We start from the raw sequence: 13415 nt of genomic DNA on the forward strand, positions 1-13415 counted from the left end.
CATATTGGGAATTCCCTGTGTACATGAAATCATTAGAAATGTTCCAGAAGGCACACTGTATCACTGAAATCTGGGAAAGATAATGAAACAGAGGAATGTAAGAGGAGGAATGTGATACAGTTGCAAGTTAAAAGGCTAGAGATACGTGAGATGCTTGCAAGAATACAGGTGATATGAAATACAGACAAGGTCACTCATAAATAATTTGTGAACACCTCAAAGGAACATTTTAAGCTGATGTTTTTGGAAATTTCTGAAAGTTACAAATTTGTTGTATAAACCAGCAATCAAAAGCAATGGCTGGTGAATAAACATTATTCTGAAGACACGGGCAAAAAAGATGCACTTTGCGGATCTTTTCGATTGGGCGTGGTAAGATTATTTAGTTACAAAGAGAATCCAGGCAAAACTACTTAATTCAGTGGATTGAACACTCTAGCAAATAGCTCTCAGTAAAGTAAAATAAAGGCATCCGATAGTCTTGCAAGACCATGGATCTGTGCCTGGAAAGTCTTCACTCTTCAGGGCGCAGGCCTGGGCAAGGTTGTATGGAAGACCAGCAGTTGCCCGTGCTGCAAGTCTCCCCTCTCCACGACACCAATGTTGTCCAAAGGAAGGGCACTAGGACCCATACAGCTTGGCACCAGTGTCATTGCAGAGCAATGTGTGATTGAGTGTCTTGCTCAAGGACACAACACACGTGGCCTCGGCTGGGGCTCGAACTCACGACCTTCAGGTCGCTAGTCCAATGACTTAACCACTTGGCCACGTGCCCACACAGCTCACAGTACGGAGATGATATTTAAAAACGTGAGGTGTGCTTTTCAGACACCCACTATTCCGAGTTGCAAGCAGGGCACAAGCTATAGAGATGGCAACAGCAAAGGACATAAAGTCACAGGAGAGTTAAAGTTAGGAAGGCCCCATACAAATGCATTAAAAGGTAGGAAACCTTGTAAGGCATGTTATAGGGATCAACTAGTCTTAGCATACATTATCAAGGTGGCCCAATGCCATGGTAAGTAATGAGAGTATGAACTGTATTATCACAGGAAGCCATTATCCTGGTAATTGCCCATTAAATGTAGTAATGGTCTCCAATGCACAATCAGCTTATTTGAATTCTATTAGTTACTTCACTGAAAGAGCAGAATCCGAGTTTACAGTTAACATGAACAATCTGCATAATGAAGCAATCAGCCGCTTTTTACACCAAAGAACACAACTTATCTGAACCTGTTACATAAGGTTCAGGGAACATCAATGATAATTAATTGATTTCACTACCTAAGGCAGGCAATCGCCATCTCCAACAAGGCTGAATCTAACAGCTTTGATATTTAATAGTTTAGCATCACAAGTTGGCTGCTATCAACATCCTTGGCATCACCAATGTCCAAAAGCAACTGAATCAGTATATTAAATATTGTGGCTATAATAACAATTGCTTCCTGATATCCCAAAGCTATTCCATCATCCAGGGATGATAGTTTTCTTAAGAAAGTACTATATTAATATGATTGTCTACTAATTAAAGAGTTCAAGCTCTCTAGTTTCATGTTTCAATGCTTGTTGCAAGAATAATGCCTTATTTCTGAGGAATTCTCTGTGCTTTTTCACTCTCCCCTTTTCCTTTTCTTTGAATTAATGATCCTCTCTGCTTGTCCAAACACTTTCACAGATAATTTCCCCCATATAATAATTTTCTGTAGGTCACTCTCGAAGTTCACAAATTTGCATTGTAATGTAATTCATGGATATGTATAAGGCTATAAAAATCTTATTTATTCATAAAGATAACTTTTCCTTTCCTTGCATGTGATAGTCAACATCTTGCACCTTACCCTTAACAGCCCCAATCTTAAAACTTCATCATCTATTGATATTTGTAGCATTATTATTTCCATTCATGTTTCTTTTCTTAGTAAGTTCCATATATAAAGCTGAGTTTCTGTCTGTATAGCAGACAATTCAATGCAAAGTCCTTAACTCTATGAAGATCTAGTTTTCATGTAGAGGAAACTCATTCTTCCTTTCTTGCACTGAACCTATATTAGCTGCTGCATTATTTTTGTGGTTTTTATCTTAAATGATACCAATTTTTAGGAGATTGACTACAACTCAACCATTAGCAGATGTAACATTTATTTCTTGCGGCTAGTTTCTAATTTCTACCATTTTGCATTTGGAAATGGAGACCTTCTATTAGACAGTCCTCTATTTTAATAAGATGCAGAGGATAACTTGGGAATTTCTACCCTTAACTGTCAACTTTACTCTCAGCTTCACCTATCTGTATTTTAACAGCCAGTGTTGCTCAGAAATGTTGTTCTGGACTCCAAATGTTCCACCCTACACGGTGTCTATCCTTTCCCCAACTCACTGTTGGAATCCCTCACTCTTCCTCTTTTGCACTACTCTTCTCTATTGTTTTAGTGTAAATTATGTCAGTACGGTACTGCTGCCACAAAACAAATTCCATGACATATGTCAGTGACGATAAATCTCCTTCTGATTCTGAAATGAAAACTCCATCACATAATCTCCTGCCCTAACCTCGCAAATATCTAGAAGTAATGGGAATCCCTACTACAGCCAGACAAATTGCAGGCCTGGTGCCACAACTTTCTGTTTGGTCTCATTCTTTATTCTTCCCATTCTAGAGTGTGCCCCACATTCAGTGACCTCACCTTTGGTTTCTCAACAGGGCTAAAGAGACAACCTTGCTAGGATAGTTCTACACTCACCCGGCTCCTCACCATCATCTTCTCCAGTTCTTTGCTGATTTCTGCAAATGTTGGCCGTTTATCCGGCTCTTGTTTCCAGCATTGCAGCATCAAGTTGTACCTGAGGGAGAGTTGAAATAAGTTTACATCAGTGTCTGACCCCAGGGAAAGGAATGAATTGCATCCCTGATTGCTCTGGTGTAAGCTGGCAGTATTGTCACCATCTCATGCTGACCTTCCCTATCCAGTGCAGACACCCCACTCCTGCTCTCTCATTCACCATTTGATGCTGACCCATTCTTCCTCTGGTGACCTTTCTACCTAGCACTGACCTACCCTGTCCAGCATTGACTATCTTGTCCACCAATGACCCATCCTGCCCAGCACTGACCCCTTTTGTCCAGCAGCGGCCTACCCTATCTAGAAAAGACCCACTGAGTTCAGCACTCAACAACCCTGTCCAGCAATGATTATCCAGTCTATCACTGACCCTCTGTCTGATGCTGATTATTACTCCATGCCAACTCCACTCCCATTCTCTCATTGTCCATTTGTGTCCATCATTACTCCACCCTCAACCTAGTGCTCACATCTACTGCTAATCTCCCTTCATCACTGACTAGACTTCCTGTTCGGTGCTGACCTCTCCCCTGTCAAGCCCCACGCCCCACACACTCCTCAGTCCAATGCTGACGCACCACCCTCCCCTCTGTTTCCAGAGGTGAACTAGTCTGGGGTTGAGTTCTGGGTCTGATCTCTCTATCAGAACCAACTATCTCCACCTAATGCTGACCTTCTGGCACAATGCTAATAGTTTCACCCAGAGATGATCTCCCTGTCCTGAGCCAAATTTTCTGTTGTGTGCTGAGTTTCTCTGAGCATGGCTAACTCTGCCCTGTTCATTGTGCATCCCCTGTTGAGTGGAGAGCTGCTTCAAAATAATCCAGAAATTCTACCCATTAGTTTTATTCCTTGGACCTACATTTCCTCACTGCAGTTTTCCGGTCTCTCCATGCGATATCCTGTCTTTAGCAGATTGAAGAGGCGTTCCGGGGCAATTCCAGGATAGGGATTTCCACCCAGTGTCACTATTTCCCAAAGCAGAATGCCGAATGACCACCTAGTGTGTAATAAAGAAAATAGCATTAGTATTACGAGAACAACTAATGAGCGTCGCAGGACTTTCTACCAACATTGTCAGACTAAGTCTAAACAAGTTGTCCAGAATGTGTCTTGATTCACTTTTGGTCTCTACTGTGTTAGTTAGAATGCTTTGGTACACTTGAAGAGAAAACCATACAGTGCATTAAGAGAAAGAATAGTGGAGTGACCTAGCCAGATAACTCTTTCAAAGAGCTGGAACAGACGAGATAGGCTGAATGCCCTCAAGTGCCTTTTGGTTAATGTATGAGAAGCCTTTGAAGGCTCTGGGCCTGTACTCACTGGAGTTTAGATGAATGAGGGGGAATCTCATTGAAATCTATCGAATATTAGAAGGCCTAGATACGGTAGATGTGGAGAGGATGTTTCCAATAGTGGGGGAGTCTTGGACCAGAGTATAAGAACATTCCTTTAGAACAGAGATGAGGAGGAACTTCTTTAGAGGGTGGTGAAACTGTGGAGGCCAGGTCATTGAGTATACTTAAAGCAGAGATTGATAGGTTCTTGATTAGCAAGGTCACCTAAAGTTGCAGGAAGAAGGCAGGAGAATTGGATTGACAGGAATAATAAATCAGCCGTGATGGAATGGCAGAGCAGACTTGATGGGCCAAATAGTCTAATTCTGCTCTTATCTCTTCTGGTCTTATTCTCTGTAGTAAATATTGAGATGGTGATAAATCACAAGTGGATTGAAAAATATTTGATGAGGGGGATTGGGATTGAAGAATGACTCATCTCTTTGTTACACTTGTCCTTATACCCATCAAGATTGAGGGTTGGGTTTTTAACAGAAATCAAAACTGTCCTCAATTTAATGGCGAATCACCTGATGAAAGGTCTTTAATCAGAAATATTGTCACTGTTCCTTTTGCCTCAATGCTGCCTAGCCTGCTAGTTTTCAGTTTTCTCCTGCATCTATGGCATTCTGCTCTAGAACAAATTGAGGACAGTCTCGATTTTCACTTCAAATTCTACACAAGATGGCGAGCACGCAAAACTTACACGTCACTCTGCGTCGTGTAGATGTGATCAAACAAAGACTCAATCGCCATCCATTTAACAGGAATTCGACCCTAGGAGTGAGAGAAGTCAAGAGGAAATCGTTACTCATTGGACATTTAGTGGAGCAAAGCTTTTCCTGTCTAAAGGAAGGACACAGTTTACTCTGTACAGCAAGTGCTCCCAGTATAATTACAGGTGAGGTTTCTAAGAAGAAAGAGCCTCTCTCTATCTCCCAGGATCTCCTTTACATATACTCATTCATGGTGAGGTGAGCTCAAACAAGATAATGAAATGGGATGAATGCAAGCAGATCCATTCAATGGATAAAATGAACAAAGAGAGGGCTCTGGGGCTTTTTTTGTCCTCCTGTCCAACTATAATCCTTCCATCCACCAGCTGAGAGAACAGGGGTTCCCAACCTTTTTTATACCATTAACCGAGGGGTCCCTGGACCAGGTTGGGAACCCCTGCTATAGAATATAGATGAAGAAACACATCCAAGCAACTAGCCGAATGCCCATTAGTTCAATGAGCAGTACAGTGGGGCATTGCAGAGATGCTGCCTCACAGTTCCAGTGACTTGGGTTCAATCCTAGCTTACAGTGTTGATCATATGAAGTTTTCACATTTTTCCTGTGACCATGTAAACTTTTTTTGAATACTCCAGAATACAATAGGTTGGTAGATAACTTTATCCTCATGGGTGAAGGTGAGCGGTAGAATCTGGAAGGAGTTGAGCAAGATGCTTGACATATGAATTTACAGGATATGACTGCATTGTATGATTCTATAACTCTACACTTTGTACTATCAGACGACAACATTTTGATTATCTCAGTGATCAGTGCTTTTGCTCACCTCTCCCATGATGTCTTAGTGCCTCTTTCTTTTTCATCTATGGGGTTTCTTGTGGCATTTTCCCCTTTCGATTATTAACAGTAATATTGGAAAGAGGAAAATGCCACAAGGAGATGAGGAAGGAAGAGACATCAAGACATTATGGGAGAGGTGAGCAAAAGCCCTGATCACTGAGATGAGCTTTGCAAATGTTTTTGAGAAGACTGAATTAAAGAAGCTTGAGGAAGGTATTCTGAAGGGCATAAGATAACAGAAGAATCTTCTACCTCTGAGGGAAAGGAGATGATGGATGAATATATATATGAAAGATCAGATTTATGATTTAAAGGCAGGGAATAGAATTCTCGTGACAGTGAAAAGAGGAAGTGGTGATTTCATATCTAGCCATATCATTTAAATCAATGCATCAAACATTCTGCTCAATGTAAAATTAAATTAAGTGCATTTGGTAAAACTATGGGTTGGATGCAAAAAAAAAATCACAATAAAGTAGACAGGAAACCCAACCACTTCTCCATTGTCAAAATCCTCTCTCTGACTGGAGTGGCCCTCTGACACTACTGGCCCAGACCCTTACTCATCTCCCCATCACACCTTCCCTTTGTTACGGCCATAACCACATTTCAAAAGTGCTTTGTTGATTGTGAAGCACTTTGGCTGTGAGAGGCACTGTGTAAATCAGGCTTTCTTAAAAGAAAGCAAAGCCTTGCACATTAACAGCACCTTTGTCATGCATTTAAAAATAGTCAATATAATTTCCAGCCAATAAAATATTGTTTTTCCTGAAGTGTTGTAATTCTGTAATGGCAGAAACTTGGCAGCCATTTGCACTCAACCAGCTAAGACAGCAAAGTGATCATCTATGCTGGCTCTGTAAATAAGTGAAAAATATTGGTTTAACAACTATCCAAAAGATAACACTTCAGACATGAGGATTGAACTTAGCACCTTCTGACTCAGAGGGAAGGTCACTACCCACTACACCAATAATAGACACTGTTCACAAAATGGCCTTCTGCTACAAGCAGTCAGCGATAAACACAGTGTTGGTCATTACCAATAATAATTTTGCCCAAAGATCAAGTTCAAGTTTATTGTTGTTCAACTGTACATATTATACAGCTAAATGAAATAATGTTCCTCCAGGACCAAGGTGCAAAACACAATACATGTATCACATACAACATATAAAATAATATTAACATATTAAAAATATCCTGTAGATGTACAAGTTGATATAAAGTGCATATATCGTATATAGTTAAATATACAACAGTATAATGCTGCTGGTGCTGTCATAACTAGTGTGTGCTAGGTGGTAGCAAAGTGTTCAGAAGTCTCCCATCTCACAGTTTCAATGTTGAAACTGTGGAAGGGTTATGCACAAGAAATGTCAGTTTGCACATAATGGGAGTCATATAACCAATGTTGGTCTTTCAGACGATGAATGAATAAAGAAGGTATACAATACCTTGCTTCTCTTTACATAAGAGTCCTCCTCATACACATCCCGGGAAAGCCCAAAATCGGAGATCTTCATCTTACGCCCTTCGGCAACCAATACGTTTCGTGCTGCCAAGTCACGATGAACAAGCTAAGAAAATAACCGAGAACAGGCAGAGTTAAAAATTAAACTGTGAGCTTAGAAGATCTGTGAAGATGACAGTGGAAGACCTTTGTTAAGTGGAGGTACAGAGTGGGATTGTTCACTTCTTATCTCAAGAGAATGACAAACAGCATGCATGTTACTATTAGAGCTACCTCAGTATAGCAATGCTATGACCACTTAGCACCACAATGGACTTTGTGTTTTTTTGTTCTAATGATGCTCTTGTAAAAATTGATTTTATGTTTTTATTTTATGAATGCTGTTTATCGGATGTTGCAAACCCTTGATGCAGCTACAAGTTTTTCATTGCACCTGTGGATACATGCACTTGTTTACATCACAATAAACTTGATTTTGACAAGTTGCCCAAATGATTGCATTAGTGAGTTCAGAGTAATTTAGAGTAAGGTTTCATGAATGGGTTAGTAGTTAATGCCCCTTCTTATAAGCTACCAATATAAGATTAACCCAGGTTCAATTCCCGCCACTGTCTGTATGGAGTCTGGACATTCTCCCTGTGACCTCATGGGTTTCCTCCGAGTGCTCTGGTTTCCTCCCACATTCCAAAGATGTAAGGGGTAGTGGATTAATTGGTCACATTGGGCTGGAAGGACCTGTTACCGTGCTGTATCTCTAAATAAGTAAGTTCAACTTACTGGGAAGCATGTTGTGGACTCCCAGAATCACAAAGGATATGAACATCCCAGCAATGTCAAGCTAGTGTTTTGAACCAGAATCCCAACCTCTGCTAGTCTGAATTGACTTGAGTTTGACTCAAGCTCTGCAGTTTCTGATGCTACCAAGAGGGCCAAGAATTCAGCTAATCTCATGAAGAATGGCTCATAGGTAAGACTGAGATATAAATGCACTTTTTTTTTTGTTGAAATGTCACAGGGGTCGGCAACAAATAAGATTAAAGTTTACCTTCATTTCAGCCAGGTATTGCATTCCTCGGGAGATCTGCCAGGCAAAGGATATCAAGTCTCCCATGGTCAGGGCCCGTTCATCTGGATTATCCAAATAACTGGAGTTCCGATTGCCTTCGCCCAGATAACTGGGACCGACCTTACGGCTTTCCCTCAGGAAACTTCTCAGTGATCCATATTTGGCATATTCCACAATAAGATAGAGAGGACCTGCCAAGGAAAGAAGCAGGATTCTCCCAGTCTCTCTATACTGTCTTTTAAAGATTAGCTTTATTTGTCATATGTGCATTGAAACAAACAGTGAAATGTGTCATTTGCATCAACGGCCAACATTGCCTGAGAATATGATGGGGCAGCCCGCAAGTGTTGCCATGCTTCTGGTGCCAACAGAGCATGCCCACAACTTAACCCAAACTCATGTAAGGGGGTTTCATCTCTTATGTTACTGCATAGGCTAATTAAAATGGCTTCTTTGTTATGTTAAACGCTGAGAAAGTTTTTGCGCTAGCAGCTTGTTTTGATTTAGAGTGTGATAAGAATATGTTACAAACCAATTGGGATAGTTGTTATGTTTTTGGTGTATTTGAAGATACTGTATGCGCGGGGTTTTGGGGCAGAAGGCGGGAGAGAGAGACAGAGGATGGACCAGGTGCTGTGAGTCCGCTAACGGGGTCGGGCCCTGAGGAGGGTGTTCGGCGAGGAGAGGAGACGGAGACGGACTCGTGTGGAGCGTCTGGTCGACCACCGTTGTTGGTCCCAGGCGGCCGGTCGAGGTGGTCCGAGGGGTCGCAGGGTGAAGAAGAAGGGTCCTGAGCTCCAACTGTTTGTGCATGAAGAGATTGAATTTTAATAAGTGTGGCACCTTTTATTTTCCTTTTATATTTTATTCTCTATTAATTATATAGTTCCAGTAATATCTATAAACTAAATTATTTAATCGTATCTGGTGTATTGTCTGTTATTTGGGCGGGGTGGGGTACATCACACAGCATCCACACAAACTAATTACCCAGTTTGGCGGGGCCGAGGGCTGTTTCCCCAGACGACAGCGAGCCGAGCGACCCTGAGGTTGGCTAGGGGGCTACACTAACTTTAACCCATATGTGTCTGGAATGTGGGAGGATACCAGAGCACTCGGAGAAAACCCATGTGGTCATAGGGCTAACATATAAAGTCCTTAAAGAAAGTGGCTGAAATTGAACCCAGATCTCCAAATCGCTGGTGCCTTGCTCCCGTGCCACCCACCAGTGCCACACCACAAATGGATTGATTCCATGGCTCTAAGGTTAAATGTGAGTAGGTTAAGACTAGCACAGTGGGATTGATGAGGAAGGGCAATAGTCCTCTCCTGCTGGGTGGGAATAGGCATGTCTGCCTGCCTTCTTTCCCCACTGTTCCAGCCCATCAACCCCAATACCCAACCCCTTGCTAAACCAAGTCGCAAGAACATTGGGTATGGGTCATATCGAGCAGACTCACTCACTCGAGTGAGACAGTGAGGCCAGCTGCCAGCCGTTCTTCCCCTGCCTGTTCACTCTCCCATCACCGCTGTTTCTGTGACCTCTCCCACGCACTGATTTTATTAATTTCTTGTTTACACAGACAGTACAGCACACAGTGGGCCTTTCAGCCCATGGTATTTATAGACCCTGTTGTAACCTGGGGACCATCTGCATTCTGTCTAACCAGTCCATGCGAGTGTTTATGCTCTGCACAAGTGTCCTCCCACACATCTCACCCTTGCAATTTCTCCTTCTATTCCTTTATCATGATGCATCAATGCACTTCCTCTTGAATTTATCTTCACCTTCACACACCCCCAAAGCCCCCGAGGACCCTGTAATTTCAGTCTCTGAGGCTGATGTGACAGCATCCTTCAGGAGGGTGCATCTGGCTCTGGCGGGGTATCTGGCCGAGTGCTAAAGACCTGTGCTGATTGACTGGCTGGGGTGTTCACCAATATCATTAATCTCTCACTTCAACAGACTGGGGTTCCCATCTGCTTCAAGCTGGCTTCAGTTATACCGATGCCCAAGAAGAATATGGTAACCTACCTCAATGACTATTGTTCAGTAGCACTTACATCCAGTATGGTGAAGTGCTCTGAGAGGTTGCTGATCAACCATATCAACTCCTGCCTGAGGAGCAACTTGGAACTGCTCCAATTTGCCTACATCTCAATAGGTCAACAGCAAATGCCATTTCAATGGCTCTTCACTCAACTATAGAACATCTGGACAGCGAAGATGCATACATCTTCACTGTCCATGAGGCTCTTCACTGATTGCAGCTCCGCATTTAATACCATCATCCCCTTAAAACTAATCAATAAGCTTGAAGTTCTAGGCCTCAATATCTCCTTATGCAATTGGATCCTCTACCTCCTCAATTGCAGACCCCAGTAAGTTTAGATTAGCAGCAACATCTCCTCCACAATCTCCAGCACAGGTGCACCACAAGGCTGTGTGATTAGCCATCTGCGCCACTCATTTTACACTTATGACTGTGTGGCTAAGCACAGCTCTAATGCCAAATTTAAGCTTGCTGATGACACCACTATTGTTGGCTGAATCAAACGTGGTGGCAAATCATCTTAGGATGGAGATTGAAAACCCAGCTGAGTGGTGCCACATCAACAACCTCTCATTCAATATCAGCAAGACCATGTCACTGATTATGGACTGCAGGAGGAGGAAACCGAAGGTCCATGAGCTAGTCCTCATTGGAAGGAATCAGAGGTGGTGATGTCAGCAACTTTGAATTCTTGAGTGTTATCATTTCAGAGGATCTGTCCTGTGCCTAGCACGCAAGTGCAATTATGGAGAAAGCATGGCAGTGCCTCTACTTTCTTAAAAGTTCGCGAAGATTTGGCTTGTCATCTAAAACTGACAAACTTCTATAGATGTGTGGTAGAGAGTATATTGATTGGTTGCATCATGGCCTGGTATGGAATAACCAATGCCCTTGAATGGAAGAGCCAACAAAAAGTAGTGGAGACAGCCCAAACCATCACAGGTAAAGCCCTCCCCACCATTGAGCAGATCTACATGGAGCATTGTCGCAGGAAAGCAGCATGCATCATCAAGGAGCCCCACCATCCAGGACATGCTCTCTTCTCTCTGCTGTCACAAAAGTGGTGGTACAGGAGCCTCAGGACCCACACAACCAAGTTCAGGAACAGTTATTACCCCTCAACCATCAGGTTCTTGAAACAGAGGGAATAACTTAATTTGCTCCATTACTGAACTGTTCCCACAACCTATGGACTCACTTTCAAGAACTCTTAATATCATGTTCTTGATATCAACTTTTTCTTATTTATCATTTCTTTTCTTTTTGTATTTGCACATTGGTTATTTGCCCATCCTGCAGTCTTCATTGATTCTACTGTGATTGCCCACAAGAATAAGTCTCAGGTTTGTATATGGTGGCACATATGTAATTTGATAATGAATTTACCTTGACTTTTGAACATTTCTCTCAACTACACATAAGTCTCAGCACACCATGGGTCAAGAGGTTTCTGCTAAATTCCTGCTTGCATTTATTAGTGATTTCCTTATTCAGTATTTTATACTATAGTTATTTCATAATTTACTTCTATGTTTAATCTCACCCCAACCTTTAAAATAAATGGATTATATCTTTATTTAAATAAATGTATCAGGATATAAACAAAGTTACAAAATGCTGCTCATTTGAAAGGCCTAGATAAAGTGGATGTGGAGAGGATGAGTCTAGGACCAAACGACACAGCCTCAGAATAGAGGGACATCTATTTAGAACAGAGATGAGAAGGAATTTCTTTAGCCAGTGGGTGGTGAATTTGTGGAATTCGCTGCCACTGTGGTGTCTAAATATTTGAGTATACTTAAAGCGGAGTTTGATAGGTTCTTAATTTCTAAGGGCACCAAATGTTAAAAGAAAAAGGCAGGAGAATGGAGTTGAGAGGGATAATAAATCAGTCATAATGGGATGACAGACAAGACTCAATGGGCCAAATGGCCCAATTCTTATGGTCTTATGGTTATATTATCACCTATGTATGCTGTATTTTCTTACCGTCCTGACTGCAGGCTCCATATAGTTTGATGATATGAGGATGGTTCACTTGTTTCAGGAGGTTGAACTCTGACAGAAGATCTCGTAGCTCACTCTGAGACGCATTCTCTGCCGGATAGAACAGGGAATAAAGTCAATTGCAAGACAACGCCCATTGCATGCAACTTCCACTGTAACATAGCATGCATTAGCAGTAGCAAGCTGCACTTATTTGAAATACTGTACATTTGAAAGTTCTTCAGAGAACTGTAATCAAAACAGGACCATAAATCAGGTAATGTTTTCTTCAAATTCCCCTCAAGAATTAAAATCTCGGCTGGTTCTCCAGTACTGTATGAAGGAAGTGTGGTACTCTCAAATGTGCTGTCTCTCATTAGTGAGATTAAAATGAGGTCGATCCTCATTTCAAGGCTGACAATAAAGATACTGTTAATGTTTTGAAAACACAGAAGTTCTCCCCAGTCTTTGAGGCAATAAGTATTTATTGATACCATCAAAAAAAAACCTGGCCATTACAGCTTCTTGTGGGGTCTTGCCTTGCAGCAACTAGCTCCTACAGTTCCAACATTTGCACTCAAAACTGGGATTCAAGCACTTTGAGGATGAAAAGTGCTATTCAGATGCAAGCCTTTCAGTTATTCTCCTTCCTCAAGCCAGCAGGTCAGACAGTCTGGATCCTTCAGTGAGTGCTGTGATCAATTCCTTTAGGGAATGTAACCTGTATAAGAGATGAGCCAGGCAGTACTCAAGTGTCTGTATCTCATTCCCATCAGAGTATAATCAGAGGCAAGATGGGACTTTTTTCAGTAGTTATTCTGATCTGCCTGATAGAGAAGAAAAATTTGTCATTATACGAGGAAAGGTTGGGAGTGGGTCTGATTGGAGAGCACTAGAGAAATACAGAACCAAAACATGCCCTTTGACCCAGCACGTACAAACCATCAAACACAGATTTGTACTCTTCCTACACAAATCCTTCGTTGTTCTGCTCACCTGACCATCATCGTCCTTAGATTTGCCACTCACCCACACGCTAGGGGCAAATTACAGTGGCCAATTAGCCTATAGTTG

At 41.9% G+C, this 13415-nt stretch overlaps 1 protein-coding gene across 2 annotated transcripts in view; it reads right to left on the reverse strand.

The window, feature by feature from the left end:
* The window catches only part of ret (ret proto-oncogene receptor tyrosine kinase), a 132299-nt gene that overhangs the window by 12059 nt on the left and 106825 nt on the right, over positions 1-13415 (reverse strand). For both annotated transcript variants that reach the window (XM_063070535.1, XM_063070536.1), the window contains 6 exons: positions 12345-12452; positions 8281-8492; positions 7219-7341; positions 4890-4960; positions 3709-3846; positions 2748-2847 (listed from right to left, as the gene is read on the reverse strand). In XM_063070535.1, coding sequence (XP_062926605.1) covers positions 2748-2847; positions 3709-3846; positions 4890-4960; positions 7219-7341; positions 8281-8492; positions 12345-12452 — 752 coding nt within the window. The remainder of the gene's footprint in view (positions 1-2747; positions 2848-3708; positions 3847-4889; positions 4961-7218; positions 7342-8280; positions 8493-12344; positions 12453-13415) is intronic.

The sequence above is a fragment of the Mobula hypostoma genome, chromosome 18 (assembly GCF_963921235.1).
Source record: "Mobula hypostoma chromosome 18, sMobHyp1.1, whole genome shotgun sequence".
NCBI classification, from domain to species: Eukaryota; Metazoa; Chordata; class Chondrichthyes; order Myliobatiformes; family Myliobatidae; genus Mobula; species Mobula hypostoma.